Below are 19,014 nucleotides of genomic sequence, written 5' to 3'. Positions count from 1 at the left end.
GGACTTTGGTATCTGTTTGGTTTGACTTGTCATTATCCTTATCAGAGATGCATATATTAGTGACCACATACCTGACAACAAACAACATGAAGGAGGAAACACTTATTCTGGTTCATGGTTAGTGAGGGGATGTCTGCTGGGATGGGTGGGTAAGGTGTGGTGACATGGCAGCTAAGCAGGTGGCTGAGAATCTCCATATAGCAAGGAATAAAGAGGTAGAGAGTAAACATAGAAGTGGGGTGGGACTTGGTCTTAAACACTTAATGTGTATCTCGTCTATGTCAGTGACCTGCTTCCTCTACTCAAGGGTTTCTCCCCAAACAGTGTCTCCAGATGGAGCTCAAGTGTTCTAATGCATGAGCCTAAGGGAGACATTTCACACGTACACCATGTTGAGATAATTAGGAATTAGATCCATATCTAGTCATAAAATATATTTGTTTCACATACACCTAGAGATACTTTTTTTTTCAAAATATTTCTCATGTACTTCTTTGTTTTAAGTTATGTGTCTATGTGTGTGGATCTATACATGTGTGTATGGGTGCTCGAGGGGATCAAAAGAAGGATAATGATCCCTGGAACTGGAGTTACAGGTGGTTGTGAGCCTCCTGCCCTGGTGAGGGTGTTAGGAACTGGACTTTAGTCCCCTGCAAAAACAATGAAGCACTTGTGTAAGCCAGGGTCTCTAGTGCAGTGACAAAGCACCATGAGCAAAAAGCAAGTTGGAGAGGAAGGGTTCAGCTTATACTTCCACATTGCTCTTCGTTATCGAAGGAAGTCAGGAGGCAGGAGCTTATGCAGAGGTTGTGGAGGAGTGGAGGAAGGCTGCTTACTGGCTTACTCCTCCTGGTTTGCTGCTCCTGATTTCCTATAGAATCCAGGACTGTCATCCCAGGAATGACCCCACCCACAATGGGCTGAGTCATCCTGTATCAATTACTAATTAAGAAAATGCCTTACTGCTGGATCTTACGGTGGTATTTTCTTAGTTAAGGTTCCCTGCCTTCAGATAACTCTTAGCTTGTATATAGTTGGCATAAGCTAGCCAGTACAGCACCCTTAACCATTAAATCATCTCGCCAGCCCCAATGCCTATGTTCTAACTGGGATCCATCACATCAGATCAAATATAGGATTTTTGACTTATAGAAACATATTGATATTCAAAAGTTTTAGATTTTTGAATCCAGAAATTTAAATCTGGAAATAGTCAACTTCTAATAACACTGTATGGACATTATAAGTAGAAACATGGACTGCTATGGTATTTAGTAGTTGAAGTGGTTTACAAAAGTACATGTTCACCACAAATAATTAATGTGCAAATATATGTCTACTTGTTCTTCAGTGTTTTGAGCATCCACTATATACCTGACTTTGTGGCTAGGTGTAGAGAACACATAGCTGAAACGATATGGCGACTGTTCTTACTGAAAAACAATCAGGTTGAGAACTAATCATAAGTGCATGTGAAAAGTGAGTCAAATGAAGGACAAGGTGAGAGAAGAACCTTGAAATTGGCTAAATATGTAAGGCAGAATGTTATAAAGGAGAAGAGAGGCACGGATGTGCAAATCACAACAGACAAATCAGGTGCATGAATGTGGAACTATTAGGAATGATGTGAACATTTGAACCTCTTTTTAAACATCATCCATGACTATAGGTGTATCAATGTAAAGGGTGCAATTATTCAGAGTAAAACAGCTGTCACCACAACTCAAGTATAGAGCAGTTTTGCTACCCAAAGATAACTTCTTCCAATGTTGAATCCTCTTATGATAAAGGAATTGAGGCATAAAGGGATAATGACCTCTTTGCTGTTGGTCTATTATGAATGGGAAAGCTTCATGTGCATAAAATAAGCTATACACATGCTTTTGTGTCTTTAATCTTTAATTTTATTGGTGACAATGTAAATAGGTACAAGAAACTCTCCATCATCCCTACACATGTATTTAAATAAAACGAGATCTAAGATTTGGATTTCAGTGATGACTAGAACATTATTACTTTATTGTATAAAAATCTCCCAAGTTTACAAAATCTGCTCATTTCCCTGTGCCTTATAAAAAAAAAAACACAAAACAAGAAACAAAACAACTGCAAGAACCAGGAAAAAGAACTTAATGAAGAGAAATACATATAGGTTCCTGTTGAAGTCTAGCATGTGATGAGTTATGAAAACCTCAGCAGTGCTGTGAACATTGTTGTATACTCAGTGTTCTCTGTGACGATGAGTGTCTAAGAACATACTGGAAGGTTCACATGACCTGTTTTCTGTGTGCATGTGGATGGCAGACATCTTGCACGTCTATAGTAGAGACTATAGGAAGCCATAATTTCCTTTGGTCCATATATTTTTCTGTGTTGGTTCTCTCTACCCCCTGGCATCTCTAGTTTCCCACATATGGTTGTATAAACTGTTTCCCCAGTTCCTATGCTTAATGATAAGAGTTCTCTGAGTTCCTTCCAAATCAGAGATGAATTCCAAACTGTTGGGGAGTTTGTACTGGTCCTCCATCAGGAATCACAAAAGTTAAACCATTATGTAGTATATACAGAGCTGTTTGTCCCTCTCAAATCATATCATATAGAAGGCTTTCTGCTTACGAATCTGGTTTTACCAAAAAGACTGACAGTGAAGACAACTCCAGAGGTTTGTATGGAGCCACAAAACTCTTTGAGGCAAGGCCATGCTCCAGGCACTAGCCACACAGACTGGGAACTAGATGTGGACTCCTGATAGACAGGGACCAGCTACCAGGACAGATTTAAACGACAAGCAGGGGAAGATGAACAGCAACAATGTTCGTCTGCTTTTCATTTGCTTTCCAAGGCACTTTGGCAACTGAAGCCAAGTGGCTCCTTTCCAGGTTAAGGCAGCACATGAAATTTACTATCTGTGAGTTTGCTTCATCTTTCAAATAAAGTGTCATTGTTGAAATTAAGACACAGATTTTCCAGACTGCTTTGTAAACATTAGGATTTTGGTCAACTTGTTGTATCAGACTTAGTATTCAGGATACTAATTAAAAAAATTAACTAATGCCAGTGTAAACATGCCTCAGATACATAGGTCTTTTATCTATTGCACATAAAATTTTGTTCAGCATTTCTCCACAGCAATTTTTCATTTCTATAAAAAGGCTATAATATTGTGCAGACCATCTTATGAATTTGGCTGGTCAATATTACTTCAAAATGGTAATATTACAAATGATTATGAATTATTTACAAGAGCTCTAAGCAACATTTTTCTGGATGGTTAAGTAAAGATGATGGTAAAATAGCTTAAATGTAGAAGATTATTTCCCAAGATTATGTTCTAGGAAAGATTAAACAGAAAGCAGTGGGTAATAAAGCTGTAATAAGTACTGTTACATCCTCAGGAGTGAGTTTTCTGATTCTCTCACACCTGTATAACTTCATATATCTCCATTTTATTCATGTTCAACATATTTTGTTTTTCTATAAGTGTGAGGTATTATAAAAAAATGTGTGTAGATCCCAAGTTAAACATTGGTGTTTACCATAACTATTAAAATAACATTTACCCATATTGTTAAATTGTTTTTTATATGGACTCTACAAATTGTGCCAGTACTTTAAATGCCATCACGATAGTGAGTACCTTGAAATTGATGCTTTAAAGAAATCAGTGGAAATAGTTTTTTTACATGTATAAAAGGAACTATAAATACAAAATTTTGTGTTGAATTGTGCAGATATGGTTTCTTGGAGAGCATGAAGAAAAGTAACTCCAGGCGGCAGTCAGCAAGATATTAAGCAACATTGACCCCTTGCACCAATTTGTGTATAACACCGTCTAACACAAAAGTAAGCCCAATTAAACATGTTATTTGCAGAGTAGTTGTCTTAAAAGGAAATAAGCTGAGTGATGTTGAAATCTAGCCAACTAAATCTTAATTTCCAAATCCTCTGAATGGCCTGATTCTCTACCTAGAAAAATGGAAAATAAATAAATACATTTTTTGTCTTCACTTAATGAAATGATCTTTGTTGTTTCACAAGTACTTTCACAGTCCTGACAACATATTGCTTGTCTCCCTGAGCCATCGCATCCTTAGAAAGGTTTCTCTTCCCTAGGGAGGTGTCAGAGATTTCATTGGGTTACAGTAGTGTTCAATCTTAGTTCACCTCGTCTCTGTAGGAATCATTTTTGCAAGTCACATTGGGCTGATCTGGACAGCCGCCTGAGTTCCCACAGCCATTCCAAAATGTCGGCCAGATGTGAAACGGTGAAAGCAAAAGGAATTGTCACAACTGCTGATTGTTTCTACAGTATTGGTGGTTTCTTTTCCCACAGGGTTCTTCACACTCCATGTCAATGCATGAAGTAGATGAGGTGATCATCAGGTATCCTTCCATCCCCTAGGTCACTGGCAGCTATGGAAGGCTCTGATCATTTCGCTCTTGTGTCCTTTCTTTCTTTCCTTCCTTCTTAGAACAGGACCAGTGTTTGTATTTTAGGTCTTCACATTTCTGAGTCATGCCTCTGGTGTCTTGTCACTGGTCAGTTGTTCCCTATCTGTCATTTCATCCTGAGGAGGTCTTGCTCTATCAAAGAATCCACACTAGGAGAAAGGAAAGTCAAGTCATCTAGGGAGTTTGTAAAGACCCTTATTTGATTAAATATCTTGCATTTTGCACATCTGTCTAATTCTCCAAATTAAGAGGGGAAATCAGATTATTGGTTATCTGTGGAGAGAATTCATTGCTTGGACAAAGTTAGCAGAACATCTGTGTCCCTCCTCCTGCCACATAAACAGTGGTGGCAGAATGTCTTCACTTTATAGAAACCACCCACATACCTTAGATGTTTTCTTGTATTGTAACTAGTCTTCTAAAAATTGCTCTGCTTTTCTGTATGCATTCCTCATGGGCCTGACAAATGACCTGACAAGTGTCATTTCCTGTGTTCTATAGGGTACCTAGGACACATTGTAGGAAGAAGTGACATTGTGTTCTGTTCTTCTGGACTTGGTGGGACATATAGTATTTAGAGGAAGATCCAGTTTGTGGATATGTCAATGACAGTACCAGGCAGGACTTTTAACAGGTTTACCAGTCCTCTGGTAAAGATGATTTCAGAAGATTTTTTCTATTGAATTTCAAATTAATTGTAACCCCAGAGGATGAATATTTTCCTAGAGCCCTAGAGATTGAATCATTATTGTTTCATGTGTGGGAAACAGAAAGAGTTCTTTTGCAAGACTAGTGGGGTATTCTCTCATTTAGCATATAGAATGTTATCCAGTTACCATAAGTAGCAGACTAATGCTAAAGTTATCTCTACATGTGTGCCAGAGACTAAATGGGATCAGGATAGTATGGACAGCTGATAATGATTAGAAAAGCTATTCTTTAACACAAAGTTTTCTAAGTTTTGTAAAGCATACTGCTGCCTATTGTTTCAAAATGTATAAATGCTGTGTTCTCAGAGAGCCACATAATAGTGGTTGACTAAGATGAGACTGGGCTATTTTTCTAACCATGTCACTATGACACTGTTTTTCATTTAGAGTGAGAGACTTGGCAATGGACAAGTCATTTGGCTATAAATCTGATGCTCTTACAGACTTTCAGAACATGCCTCAGCAGGACATACCTAACAATTTGTTAAGGTTTCTTATTAGAGACAGACTAATTGCCAAGATGGAAAACTAATTCCACACACCTTATGCACGACCTATTTGGCCTAATAGCTGAAATGAAAACAAAAATTAGAGTCAACCTATATTAGTTGATTAACTGCATTGCTTTTAAAGAGAAATTCAAAGGACTGGTGATAGAATCATGCCAATAAGACATGGGTAACAATCTCCTGGGTAACTGAAAAGAAAAAGAAGTCTTGATATCAATAATATTACTCTGAGTACATTAAAAAGATCACAGGTCTTAAGACAATTATTCAATATATTAATTTATAAGACATCTCAAGATAAGGGCTGGGAATGCCACTCAGGAGAGAAAGGCTTGTCTAAGTTTGTGCAAATTGCTGAGCTCAATTCCTATCACTCAAATAGAAATCACACCCCCCCACAAAACTTCATTGTGGTAGAAATTTACCCATCATCTTGTAAAATATTAGCCCCACACATATTAAATTTCAAAGCAAAATATACACAATTTTCTTCTGTCCTGAGAATTTATCAAAATCAGAAACTTATGGCTTTATCATTACATTTAACAATTCCCAACCATATACTTTTACCCCCTCAATGACTTCTCAATGACAACAGAAAAGTAATGAAAATTAGCTTACCTTCCATAAAGCTAAAGTTAAGATGGCCAGGACCAGCAAGCCAAGAAGGATTGCTAGTATTATGACCCACAATGGAATTGAGAAGGAAACATTTGGAGTGGCCCAAATCACAGATGTCTTAATCTGAAAAGAAAATGAAGCCAATGAGTGCTATCTCGATGAGATAAGCAGGTGATTTCAGTTTGCTATTGTAGATCATCCTGAAGCCATTCTTATACTAGCTGAAAGAATTCCAGGGCAGATTAGAAGGTTACAGGGACAGAACTTGGATTCTCTAAAACAGGCACACACCCATGTCTAGGAGACTGAGTGAAAAATCTAACAGCAGATACTTGTTGGATGGGTGACCCTTTACTCATAAGACCATAGACTGAAATCCAGGAAAACTGAGAGCCAGTAAGATGGAAAGAAGAGCTTTAAGGTGTGGACCTCTCTGCACACGATAGACTAAAAGCAGTGAGTGTCAAGAGTATCCACACACCTCATAGAACTCAGCTGATCTCACTGAAAGGTGAATTTATGAGCAACCATGAAATATTAGATATTGGAGAGTCAGTGTCACTAGTTAATGTCAGTTCTGGGTCTCTTCATCTGTAGACTATTTATCTAGTAATAAATGACAGCTGAGAACTTAAGGCTAGCTACCCTGTGTCCATCTATCCATCCATCCATCCATCCATCCATCCATCCATCCATCCATCCATCTATCCATCCAGTGTGTGTGTGTGTGTGTGTGTGTGTGTGTGTGTAGATGTCAGAGAACAACTTTCTCTAGGTACAGTCTGTCCTTTTACCCTGTGAATTCTATGATTAGAGCTCAGGTCGTCAGGATTGGTAGCATGTGCTCTTGACCATTGAGCAATCTTACCAGCCCCTATCTTGCATTTTTATGGAGTTACTTGATATGAAATTTGTCAGAATGAGAGTGAAGCTACTTGTGTCAACCCTAACAAATGGGAATAAACAAAGGTGGCATGAAAAAGGGTTCTTATGAATGACTGCTTGATAGTCATCAGTAACAAAGATTCTGCCCAGGAGGGCCTTGGAGAGATGGTTCAATGATTAAGAACACTTAATTGCTCTTGCAGAGGATGGGAGTTTGACTCCCAGCACCTGCAAATACCCATGAATCCAGTTCCAGGAGATTTGACTTTCTCTTCTGACCTATGCAGGCACCTGCACACACACACACACACACACACACACACACACACACACACACACACACACACACACACCCATACACACAAATAAAATAAAATCTTTAAAAGACTCTGCTGAAATAAAAAAGATCACTTCAATCTACACACATTTACAAACTGTTCCCTTTTTCTCAACTTCTCCAAGTATAGTCAGTTTGCTGTAGCAAATGTATTTCCATTGCAGTGATGTTCTAGTACCTAATAAACATCATTATTAATAGAAGACACTCTGATTGCTTAGATTGATGTTGTACTGGGCAAAGTGATGTGGTGTTATCTTCATGTGTTTGGGCTGCCTTCAAACCTAAGTCTAATTTTCATGGACAGAGCTGGAGTAAGCACCTGGAGTTAATAGGAGCCTGTGTCATTCCCCACTGTTGGAAAGATTCCTGGAGGAGAATGAGACCTCCCTAATGGGTCTGTAAGGTCAGAACTTATGAATACCATCTCCCCACTGGGGCAGAAGAAGGGCCTCTCTTGCTTCTGAGCTGGGAGTCTGTGCAAGGAAGCTACAGACCTCCATACAAAGTGGAGGAGGGACCAAGCCATGCTGCTGAAACCTTTGATCAGAGAAAATGGAAGTAAAAATTATTCTAGGATTTGAATATTATCTATCATGCTTTATATATCTGTCTGGCTTTAACAGCAGTAAGCATTGCTTCTTTTAAGTTGGTCTATATGCTTTTCATTTTAAGTATGTTCACTGAAACTACCTAAGAACTCTAGACCACAATCCTATAGGGAATTATGGAGAGGGAACTATGACCAGTTGGTAGCTGTAAACTGGTCTGGCAGAAAACAACTGGACAATTTCATCAGTGGAAGTGAGTATTGGACCCTAATCACGCCTATGTATGTATGTATGCATGCATGTTGGTTGTTCTGCCTTCTTAACTAGATTTGGAACCTTGCCAATGCTCTGCTCAGCTCTTCCTGGCTTTATTGTTCCTCTTATCTTAATCCATGCCTCCATCTAGCAGACATATGAATGGATAATGGGTCCTTCACCAGGTGACCTCCCTATCTGACCATTGAAAGCTTTAATGGACTGTGTCAAACACAGTCTATCTGTGGAAGTAAGCATTGGCATCCCCTACAAAGATCAAAGCAAGATTCTTGAAGGACTCCCTTTTCTCAAACAGCAGTGAAAAAGCACAGCTAACGCATGGGATGGACACATGTTCTCAACAGGGACTTCTGGAGCAGGGGCAACTCTTTCCTGGCTCTTGGCTTATATTTGTTTTCAAGGTTCTGGCAGCTGTGCCTTAGGCAGCCTGTGGGAGATGATCACCATGTGGTGATCCAAAACTCTGAAATCCTCTTTTAGTTCCAGAATTCTGAGTTTCTCATTATCAAAACTGTGGCCAGCCTGATTCCAGTAACATCAGGTTTATTTTAAGCCACCACTTCCTCCCATCCCTCTGAGTACCCTGAAGTGTAAAGACTATCCATGTCATGTATATTCTTGCATCCCACTCCATGCAGTTCACTAAGGGGAAGGGACCGAAGGCCTTTGGGGACTCTGAGTGCTTCCCACTGCCTCTGGGATCCAAATGGCCCAGTCTAAGACTGGTGTGACTGCCGACCTCTCTCCACCTTGGTGTCTTCCTAAGATGATCTGGTATTTATGCTACATATTTAGAAAGTCAGGACACCAACACCATTGGAAATGCATAGAGCACTTTTGGGCGTGCAGTGCAGTTAATAGAGAGTGGCGGCAAAGAGGATCACCATGAACTGTGTGCCTTGGAGAGGAGGGATTAAGGTGGCATTCTTCCCAAAACTCAGTGCTCTGTAGAGATAAATGTGGCTTAAAAGGAATCAATTAACTGGTCACTTTGTTGGGACCTATGTTATTTAAATTCATGGCAGTGGAATATTGCAAACTAATTTTGGAGATGTTTGAATGAAAATGAAATGCTAACAAATACCAAAACTTGGTCATTTCTAATACTTACATTCATCTTGATAAGCCTTCAAGCAGCTTTGTCTGAAGTATTCAAAGGTTAATAACTAATGAGAAAATGAAGCATGGAATGTGAGATTTGCTATGAATAACTGTGGGTTTATGCTGATAAATTTGTGTTCATGTCAAATAATATGAAACACCCCATGTTCTCTGAATCTCTGTAGGAATCATCAGCTGTGACCTTGGGCTTGCTCACTACTGCCCAATGGAAATATTAGATGTGTAAATTCAGCCACATTAAAAAAAAATGAGGAGATATTAACTTTAACAATATACTGTTAACCTAAATATCAACTATTATCTGTTAATGTAAACCTATTATTTAAATGCATTGTTAATATATTAAAAAGTAAATTATCTCTTACACTTTTTTTATTGTTTCCAAAGTCCAGTTATTCTTCACAATTGGCCACATGCAACAGTCACAAAGTTTTCAGTCACTAAAGTGAAATTCATTTCTATGAAACAAACAAACTGCTTAATGGGAGAAATATTTGTATGGCATCAGACCTCTCTGTTACATTTTATAGAAGGGAAATGAAAATAAACTATGAGTTTGTTCTGTAGTCCTACATTTCAGGAACTCAGGTTCTATAGGCCTGGCATTGTCCTGTGACTCAATGGTGAGATCAGCTGACATATCCAAATTCCTCACTGTAAGATTTGTCTGCCTCACAGCAGAGTACAGACCACACATTGCAGAGAGTGTTTACTTTAGAGCTTGCACTGGATAGAAGCTCTTGTGCTTGGGCCTGATTACCTGAGTGCAAGCCCTGGATTCCACAAGGTGGCAGGAGAGAATCAACTCCTAAGTTGTCCTCTGACCTCCAATAGGGGTGTGTGAGTGAGTGTGTGTGTGTGTGTGTGTGAGTGTGTGTGTGCACGTGTGCCTGTGCAGCATGTGTGTTCTCTCTCTCTCTCTCTCTCTCTCTCTCTCTCTCTATATATATATATATATATATATATATATATATATTTCTCTTTCTCTCTCTTCCCCCTCCCCTTCTCAAAAAATTGGAAAAAATGAAGACTTATTTTCAGGCTTGGGACTGGATTTTTAACTTCCCAACAAAAGTTAATATTGAGTAACTGAAGACCTTAAAATGTTGTGAGGAGCCTAGTTGCTTGCCAACAAATCAGCTATCTGCTTTAATGCATTTTTGCTTATCAAGAACTTGAAGGTATTTAAAGTAGTATAAAAACTTAGCAACTCACTCATTATCATTATCTGTGGCTTTAGGAAGTAGAATCTATAAATTATAAGCAGTTGGATTTTCTCAAAGTGATCCTAAGCAGGGAACATTTAATCTTACCTTCATCATATCATAAATCTTGCTGTTCTTTATTATGGTTGAAAGACTATAAATAAACTTCAATATGTCTACATTCTACCATTGACATTTATGGTATAGTTTTGGGTATTTTGATTTAAAAAAAACACCAAGGTGGGAGGAAACAGCTTCCTTTTGTTTGCAAATGTAATTAACATTGACGTGTGTGTTTACATATCACAAAGTCTTATGTAAACATACTGGAATGGGGTCGGGTGAATGTTTTAATAAATACACCAAGACGCTTTACCTACATGCCATTTAGAACAAAACAGAAACACAAAGGGGAGCAGCTGAGCACATTTCAACAGCCCCCGGTGTCATGTCTTTTTAATTTCCTTTTTTCCCCCTGTGCTGTGATGATTTAAGATCCACTTGTATGCCTCTAAACCATATGCCCCCTACCTTACCTCTAATAGGTGTTTGTTACCAAGTCAGATGCTATGTGAGTGGCAGGCGGGACTATTTCCTACATAAGCAGAGCTTACTTATACGTCAAGATCTGGCTGAATTATGATTACATTGAAAAGGAAGTACAAACCAACTAACCATCCCACACAATAGTCCAGGAAAACAATCGTATATCAGCTAGTCTCACTACAAAGTCTTCCCCAGTGTCCTGATGGACCTTGGCTGATTCTCAAATGACTGATTCAACTGACTCTCCCACCTTACAGCAATTCTCTTCAGCTGGGCTCTTTTTGAGAGAAAGAATGGCAAGACCTTTGAGAACTGTCTCATCAAGATGTCTGCCCTGTCCAGCCAGAGTTCTCTCCAAGCCACAGTTAACTTTGTACTGGCAAGATCTTCTCCAGTGAGCCACATTTAGGAGACTTGAAAACATTTTCCTTCCTAAATGTTTTTCCAATAACCTTTGTCTGAATGATGCGGTAAGTCATCGTCATCAGATAGCGGGTCTTTTTTTTCGTTTTTAATATGGCAACGGATGGTGCTGTAGGAGGAAACATGCATTTGATCATTTCATGGATCTTTTGAGATGAGTTGAGAACGTCAGGCTGTCACCTGTAGCCAGTCCCGAAAGATGCAATCCTGTTGACGGAATCAACTGGAACATGTGTTTCTGTTATGAAACACGTGCTCCAAGAAAACAAAAGGGGTCTGGATTTATCTCCCTGAGAGCCGCAAGTCTTTGAACCTCTTTGGATGAACACTCTGTATTAAAAGCCCTAAGCCTCTGTTTTCTGGGTTGGAACATAAATCCAGGCTATAGCAGACAACTTGTGAGAGAATGAGAAGTGATCTAAATGAAGAAAGATGTGGCCAGGCTGGCTTTAAAATACATTGCTTAAATCTTGATTGTCATTTCCAGTGTGGGCTTACTAGACTTAGCCAGAGACAAGGAGACATTTGGGGATGTTTATTAACATTTGTTGAGACTGGAGACTTAATTATCCCTTGCCAATCACTGAAACTTCAGTTATCTATAGGGTTTTAAATCACAGCTGAAGGCCCCTCTCCACACCTATTTAGTTCAAACACATGGAGTGAGGTCTCAGGATGTATATATTTCTACATGTATTTAAAGTTGCATGAGTAATGATTCTAATTGTATATTCCAAGTTGAGACTAGATAAATAATCAATAGATAATCTACTTCACTTATTTTTAAGTGAGTCTATGTGTGCATATATACATACGTGCACACGTGTGTGTGTGTGTGTGTGCATGTGTGTGCATGTGCGTGTGTGTACATATGCATGTGCATGAATGCAGAGACAAAAAGCAACTTCAGGTGTTGTCCCTTGTGAATAGTCTGCCTTTGTTTTTATTTTCATCTTGAGACAGGGTTTCTCACTGGCCTAGAATTGGTAAAATCGGTGAGGGGAGGCTTGCCAGGGAGCCTGAGGTCTACTGAACTTGTCTCTACCTCCTCCATGCCCTGCCCTTTATTTTATTTTATTATATTTTATGTATATAGGTGTTTTTGCCTGCATGTATGTCTGTGCACTGTATGTATGACTGGTGCCCACAGAGGCCAGAGAAGGCCATCAGATTCCCTGGAACGGGTTATAGACAGATGGTGTGAGCCACTATGTAGGTGCTGAGAATCAATCCCAGGTCCCCTGGGAAAGCAATCAGCATTCTTAACCATGAGCCTTCTCTCCAGTCTCCGTCTCAAAAAAAAAAAAAAAAAAAAAATCTGAGTTCCAGATACTGGACTTGTGCTTGCAAGGCAAACAATTACTGACTGAACTATTTCTTCAATCCCTAATTTCAATTATCGAAGGCCAATTAGGCTACAAAGAGGAACCATTAGAGTTAAATGGAAGACCCAGGCTGGAAATGGACAGGTGACAAACGGATCAACTATATACATTCTAATGGAGCACTTCACAAATTTGATTGTGCGGATGTCCTGATAATTTTGATCCAAGACATGCTCAGAGAGAAGCTTGCTTCTATATTTCTAACCAGCTCCCAGAAGATGCCCGGGATCCTGGTTTACAAGACACATTTTGAATAACAAAGGTTTAGGGATCAGAGTTGGGGGTTATGATTATCTTCTGATAACTAAGTGAGGAGACTTGAAACTTTAATACTGATTTTGTTTGTTTGTTTGTTTGTTTGAGACAGGGTCTCTCTGGCTGTCCTGGAAATCATTATGTAGACCAGGCTGGCCTGGAACTCACAGAGATCTGTCTGCCTCTTCCTCCTGAGTGCTGGGATTAAAGATGTGTGCCACCGTGCCTGGCTTTAATATTGTTCTGAAGAGAACTGAGTTTTTCAGGGTTTGATCATCTTTGTAAGTAACTAAAGTTTTGTGAACCATCTTTTTGACACTCTCAGCAATGGCCTTCTCATCTTTGCAAGGGTTTGCCACACTCCAGAAGGTGTCAAAAATTATTTTGTGGCAGCTGTGAAGCTGAAGTCTTAATTTTTTTAAAAAAAAACAATATTTGTTCAACTGAAGCTCATATTTCCCCATCTCTCAGCTCAGAATTGTTCTTGGCACGAAAAGGACAGAGGATTCTAAAAGTTTGCAGCTGTTCTGGGGAAGTTTCCTCTCTCCCTACCAAACCAGCCATGCTGTTATCAAAATTTAAGAACCAGTATAATGTTGTTAGGACCACTGTTTCTATTGGAATGTGTTTTTCTGAAACAGAACAACAGACTTAAAAAGTGCTTTATGGTGTAAGTCTTGCACCTGTAGTTTTTGATGTAGAAATTTCCATGAAAATTTAATAACTGGGTCAAAAAGCACTGGGAAATTTCTAGAACAAACAAGAAAATGGTGGGATCAAGAGGAAAAATACTCTTTAATCCATGCAAATGTCTTAACCAAGCCCGAACTTGGCTAATTAGATACTCTTTACCATGAAATACTCACTGCTATGCTCCCGGTGGGAAGTGTTGCTGGCTGGTCTTTATAAGGCATCTTCTTCACTGTAAAGGACACCAGGGATGCAAGAGCATAGGGATCATTCTTCCTCTGAAAGTAAAGGCATTTATTTAAATGTATGTCCTTGAAACATCTTAAATATACTGCTGCACACTCAGTTGTTTTTAGTAATTTCAATGTTCAAATTTTTCTTTCTTCTTTTTTTTTCTGTTCTTTTATGTCATCCATCCATCCATCCCAACAAGCTTTCAACTACGACACATTTATCCATCCTTCCAAATGTCTGTACATTTATCTTTTCTCTAAATATCCCCCCATCTATTCAAATATATGACTAACCATTCATGTACCTCTTATTTTTAATTATATGTATGTTTAATATACACTTTAAACTTATTCACACACATTTGAGGGTGGGGTTTTTTGTTTGTTTGTTTGTTTTGTTTTGTTTTTTGACAGGATTTTCACTATGTAGCCTGCTTCTGCTTCCTAAGGGATTTTAGGCATGTGCTACTAAGCCTGGTTAAGATAAATTTTGTTAGTATAATATTTGTGTCTAAGTTTAAGAGGAACCATGCCCTAGGAAATTTGGGTTCTAAAAGGAGTAAGTACAAGGATTTTCTGGAGTTACTGCTTGTGAAGGGCTAGGAGGACCTACAGGGATTACAGACCTTTGTTACCCAAAAGAGGAAAGTTATAAAGGAATGTTTCACATCGTGTGTTGCACAGAAGGCCCAGGGCAGGGCTGCTCAGGCTCAGTGCTACTGACGCTGTAGGTAAGCCTGGAGTCTGTCCTGTGTACTTGAAGGTGTTTACCAGTCTCTGCCTTCTCCCTGCTAGATATTCCAGTTGTGGGGAATGAAATGCTTCTGAGGGCTAATGGCCAAGATTTCAGAAACTGAGGTCAGTTGTTAAATCATAACATAATAGATAAACATGACATGAGGTGGGAGGGAGATATATGGAGAAGGATTATGGGGGAAGTTTGAGGGAGTAGGGGTAGATATGATTAAGATATATTGTGTACAGGAACAAAAGTTTCAAAATAAATAAAAGGTTACTAAAAGTTAAATTATATAAATTAACTTATATTTATAAAAATGTAACAGTCAAAACTCAGTTCTGTTTAACTATATTTTATTATTACCAACATTACTAATATTACTTATATTTATTTCATAAAGGAAAACATCATACAATGATGTGTGCTTGGGCATCTCTTCCCAACTTCCATATCTTCTAACATGGTGCTGGCATGCTAAAACAACTACAGAAAAAACATTTCTATCATGGAAAATGGCAGGTGTTATATATATCACAGAGCCCTTTCACTCCCTCAGATATCAGAATTTCAGTACAGCAAAGTTACCAGCACATCCTCATATATCTGGAGCCTCTTGGCACCAATCCAACTATTTGGATGGTAAAAATTTTGTTCAAATCTTTTTATAGGTTAAGTTTTTCCTATGAATCAATTTTTCTGCCCTAGTAAACCCTGTCTTTTATATATGATAAGCACAGACCATGAAATGTAACTTTTATCTATTTAAAATAACTATCTCTGTCCTTTTTTTCTAATTGTCCAATTTCTAATAGAATAATTCTACTCATTTGAAACAAATTATGTTCTGGGTGTCATTCTTTGATGGTCTATTCTTGGCTGCCATTTCCATTTTTAGCTGAAAGTTGGATTTTTAAAATTTATGTGTTAAAATTTTTTATAAAATATGGAAACATGGCTAATTTGTGGTGATTTTAGTTTAATTTACTCACACAGGAAGCACTTTAGTAATGAAATACCATGATTTTATTTAGAGACAGAATCTCACTCTGTAGCCAAAGCTTACTTGGAATTCTTTTGGTAGCCGAGTCTAGTCTCAAACTGATTGTAATCTCCTAATTCAGCCTCAGGCATGAGCCACCACCCAGGCACACAATAAGGTTCTATGGGTTAAGGGTTATAATCTCATAGATAGCTGTGTCTATTCCTCTAAACTTTTGTTTCCTATAGGGCTTCTATTGCCATGATAATACACCATAACCAAAAGCAACCCAGGAAATAAAGGATTTGTTTCATTTTATAACTCTAAGGTCCCACTCCATCATGCAGAGAAGTCAGGGCAGAACCTCAAGGCTGGAACTCAGAAGCAGGAATGGAAGCAAACACCATGGAGGAACACTGCTTACTGGCTACAGGTGTGGGTACATGTAGGAGTATACACACACACACACACACACACACACACACACACACACACACACACAAACAAACACACACATAGTAACTTGGTTTACCCTATTACCCTTAGAGTTACCTTTTACTGGAAGGAACTTGGAGTGTTGATATATGATCTAGTCTGACTCCTCTGTTAACTATTGTTTAAACAACTACCCAGTCACTAGTGACTTCCTTCAAACACACCGAATCTCTTTTCTTTAAGTTTAACTTTTACTTTAAGTATATGAGTGTTTGCCTACACATGCTCACACATGCACCCATAAATGGGCATGCCTGGTGCCTGCAGAGGCCAGAGGAGGTCAACGATCACTGGACTGGAGTTATAGACCATAGCCACTATGCAAGAGCAGCCAGTGCTCCTGATCACTGAACCATCTCTCCAGTGTTTACACTGAGTCTTCTTAATAGGAGAAGGAAGATGTGATTTCTCGATGGCCCTCACATTGAGATAGAATTGCAGGCACTGAGCAGAAGCAGACAGTTTAAAATCATCACACCCCCACTCAGTTACAGTGCTGTGATGACAGGTCCTGCTTCATTGGAAAGCCCTTCTCTCTTGTTTCAGCATGGCAGAGGAATATACATTTATTTTTTTCATTTAGGCCACGTGGGCTTGGCAGTTTCCTAAGACATATTTCTCCTGGCTCTCAGATTAGAACTAATAGCCAGCAGGCTGAGCAACCCCAAGCAGACCTTTGCTGTACAAGTGGCAGAGTCATCTTCTAGGCTCTTCAGTTGAAATGTCGTGAAGCTAGAAAAGCTATGACACCAATGTCATCTATTAAAGGTACAATCTGATTTGAAAAGGCCATTTATAATTTTAAAATTTATGCCATTTGAAAGTATTGAAAGTGGCCTAATTTTTGTTGTGACTCGGTCTTTGAAGAAATTAGTATTCATGTATGTGTGTCAGAAAAGTAATTAAATGATAAAAGTCTACCATGGCAATTCATTATGAAGAGACTAAAAAATCACATTTTTCTGAATTATACCGGGAAAATGAAATTGTTACTGAGCCTACCTTTTGAGATTCTCTCTTATCTAAAGTTCTAATTTTTTTGAAAAGACCTTTCAAGAAACCAGATGGTTTCTGGTAAAATTTTGCTTTTGTAATTTCTGTCACAAGGCAAGGGAATGAATAGACTGAATTAATTATGCAGAGATCCGTGTGTGGCATTCTCTGAGATACACTGTACCTGTGTAGAATATTTTCTAAAGTCCTTTGGTGTACATGCTTGCTTTTTTTGGTGTGTATTTCAATTATAAAACAGAAAGAAATTTGCCTATATGTCCTCAAAGCAATAGAAAACATGTGACTGGATTTGAGCAGAGTTATCTGCCTCAGATGAGGTATGACTGATGCCATGTGGGCTTAGTTGTCTGCTTTGGCTGAGGAAATGAAAAGGAACAAGGTGCCTGGGAGTTCTGAATCCAAAGTTTATCCTTATTATTACTCTGCTAAATAGTACAACCCAAGAATTATCTTGTTTATCATAGGTATGATGGTGCACTACTATAATCCCAGTTCTTAAGAGCCAGAGGTGGGAGGATTTTGAGTTGGTAATCCCAGGTTTCAGAAGGCAGAGGCAGGAGGATTGTGAGTTGGAGGCCAGCCTGGGCTGTGAGCTCTTGTCTCAAACCAAACAATGCCTTCTTTCCTGGATTTTGAAATAACATGTTATGTAATATATAGATCCTTTAACACAGTAGTAAGGCCCTATTCTAGGGGAAAAAAAATCTCCACATCATGGTTATCATAGAGTAACCAATACTATCAGGTTACACAGAGAAGTCATGTGATTATGACATGATATTTCTAGTGGATGAGTATCACATGGTGATCTCTGGTTCATCACTCTAACCTAGTGATGCACACAGAACTAAAACTCCCAGACTCCTATTACCAGCTATGTGACCCAGGTAAAGCCACTTAACCTTCATGTCTCTGTTTGCTCCTTTGTAAAATGCAGTTGATAATAACCGTATGTAACCCACAGGTTTGCTTTAAAGATTAAGTAATTCACACATGAGCATTTATCCTGGTGCCTAGCTGCACCGACATCATTCAACAGAAACCTGGCTTTCTGCAGACAGGCAGACCTTGCTGGAAGGTTTGGCTGGCTGTTCCTTAAGGTTTAGTGAGAGCCATTTTGACATAGTCTGTTCTGAGTCAACTGAAGTGTCAACACTATACAAAAGGAGGCCATTAATAAGGCACACAGAGTTATTGCTGACTTTAGCTAAGTAGAATAAACATCATAAATAACTTATTAGGAGAGGTTCCATATGAGCTGCCCATACATCACAGACTTTTCAGGAAAGAAAGGAGACTTTTGTCCAGTCCTTTCATCTCACACAGGAGGGGAATTCAGACCCACAAAAGCTCAGCTGACCACAATCAGTTCAGAATAGAACTGAGCTCAGGCCTCCTGACCCCATAGTCATCAAGACGGCGAGGATAGATTACATTTTAAATCGGGGACATCAATCCTAAAACTTTTTAAAGTGTGTGGATTTTTTTTTTTCAGAGCATTTGGCTCAAAGGTAGTTTTCACACATGAATCTGTCTAGGAAATCCATAAACAGGCTTCCCCACATGTTCTCATATATATTTTGGTCA

General features: G+C 38.8%; 1 protein-coding gene across 1 annotated transcript in view; it reads right to left on the bottom strand.

Annotated features, from left to right (window-relative positions):
• Nucleotides 1-1,631: 1,631 nt before the first annotated feature.
• The window catches only part of LOC127215285 (integrin alpha-8), a gene marked incomplete at its 5' end in the record, with an annotated part of 131,197 nt that continues 113,814 nt past the window's right edge, over nucleotides 1,632-19,014 (bottom strand). The window contains 3 exons of the mRNA XM_051175660.1: nucleotides 1,632-4,601; nucleotides 6,293-6,415; nucleotides 14,144-14,245. Of these exons, the coding sequence (XP_051031617.1) occupies nucleotides 4,515-4,601; nucleotides 6,293-6,415; nucleotides 14,144-14,245 (312 nt within the window). The remainder of the gene's footprint in view (nucleotides 4,602-6,292; nucleotides 6,416-14,143; nucleotides 14,246-19,014) is intronic.

The sequence above is a fragment of the Phodopus roborovskii genome, unplaced genomic scaffold, assembly GCF_943737965.1.
Source record: "Phodopus roborovskii unplaced genomic scaffold, PHOROB, whole genome shotgun sequence".
NCBI lineage: Eukaryota > Metazoa > Chordata > Mammalia > Rodentia > Cricetidae > Phodopus > Phodopus roborovskii.
The sequence above is the reverse complement of the archived record's forward strand: the minus strand, read 5'-3'. Positions and strand labels throughout refer to the sequence as shown.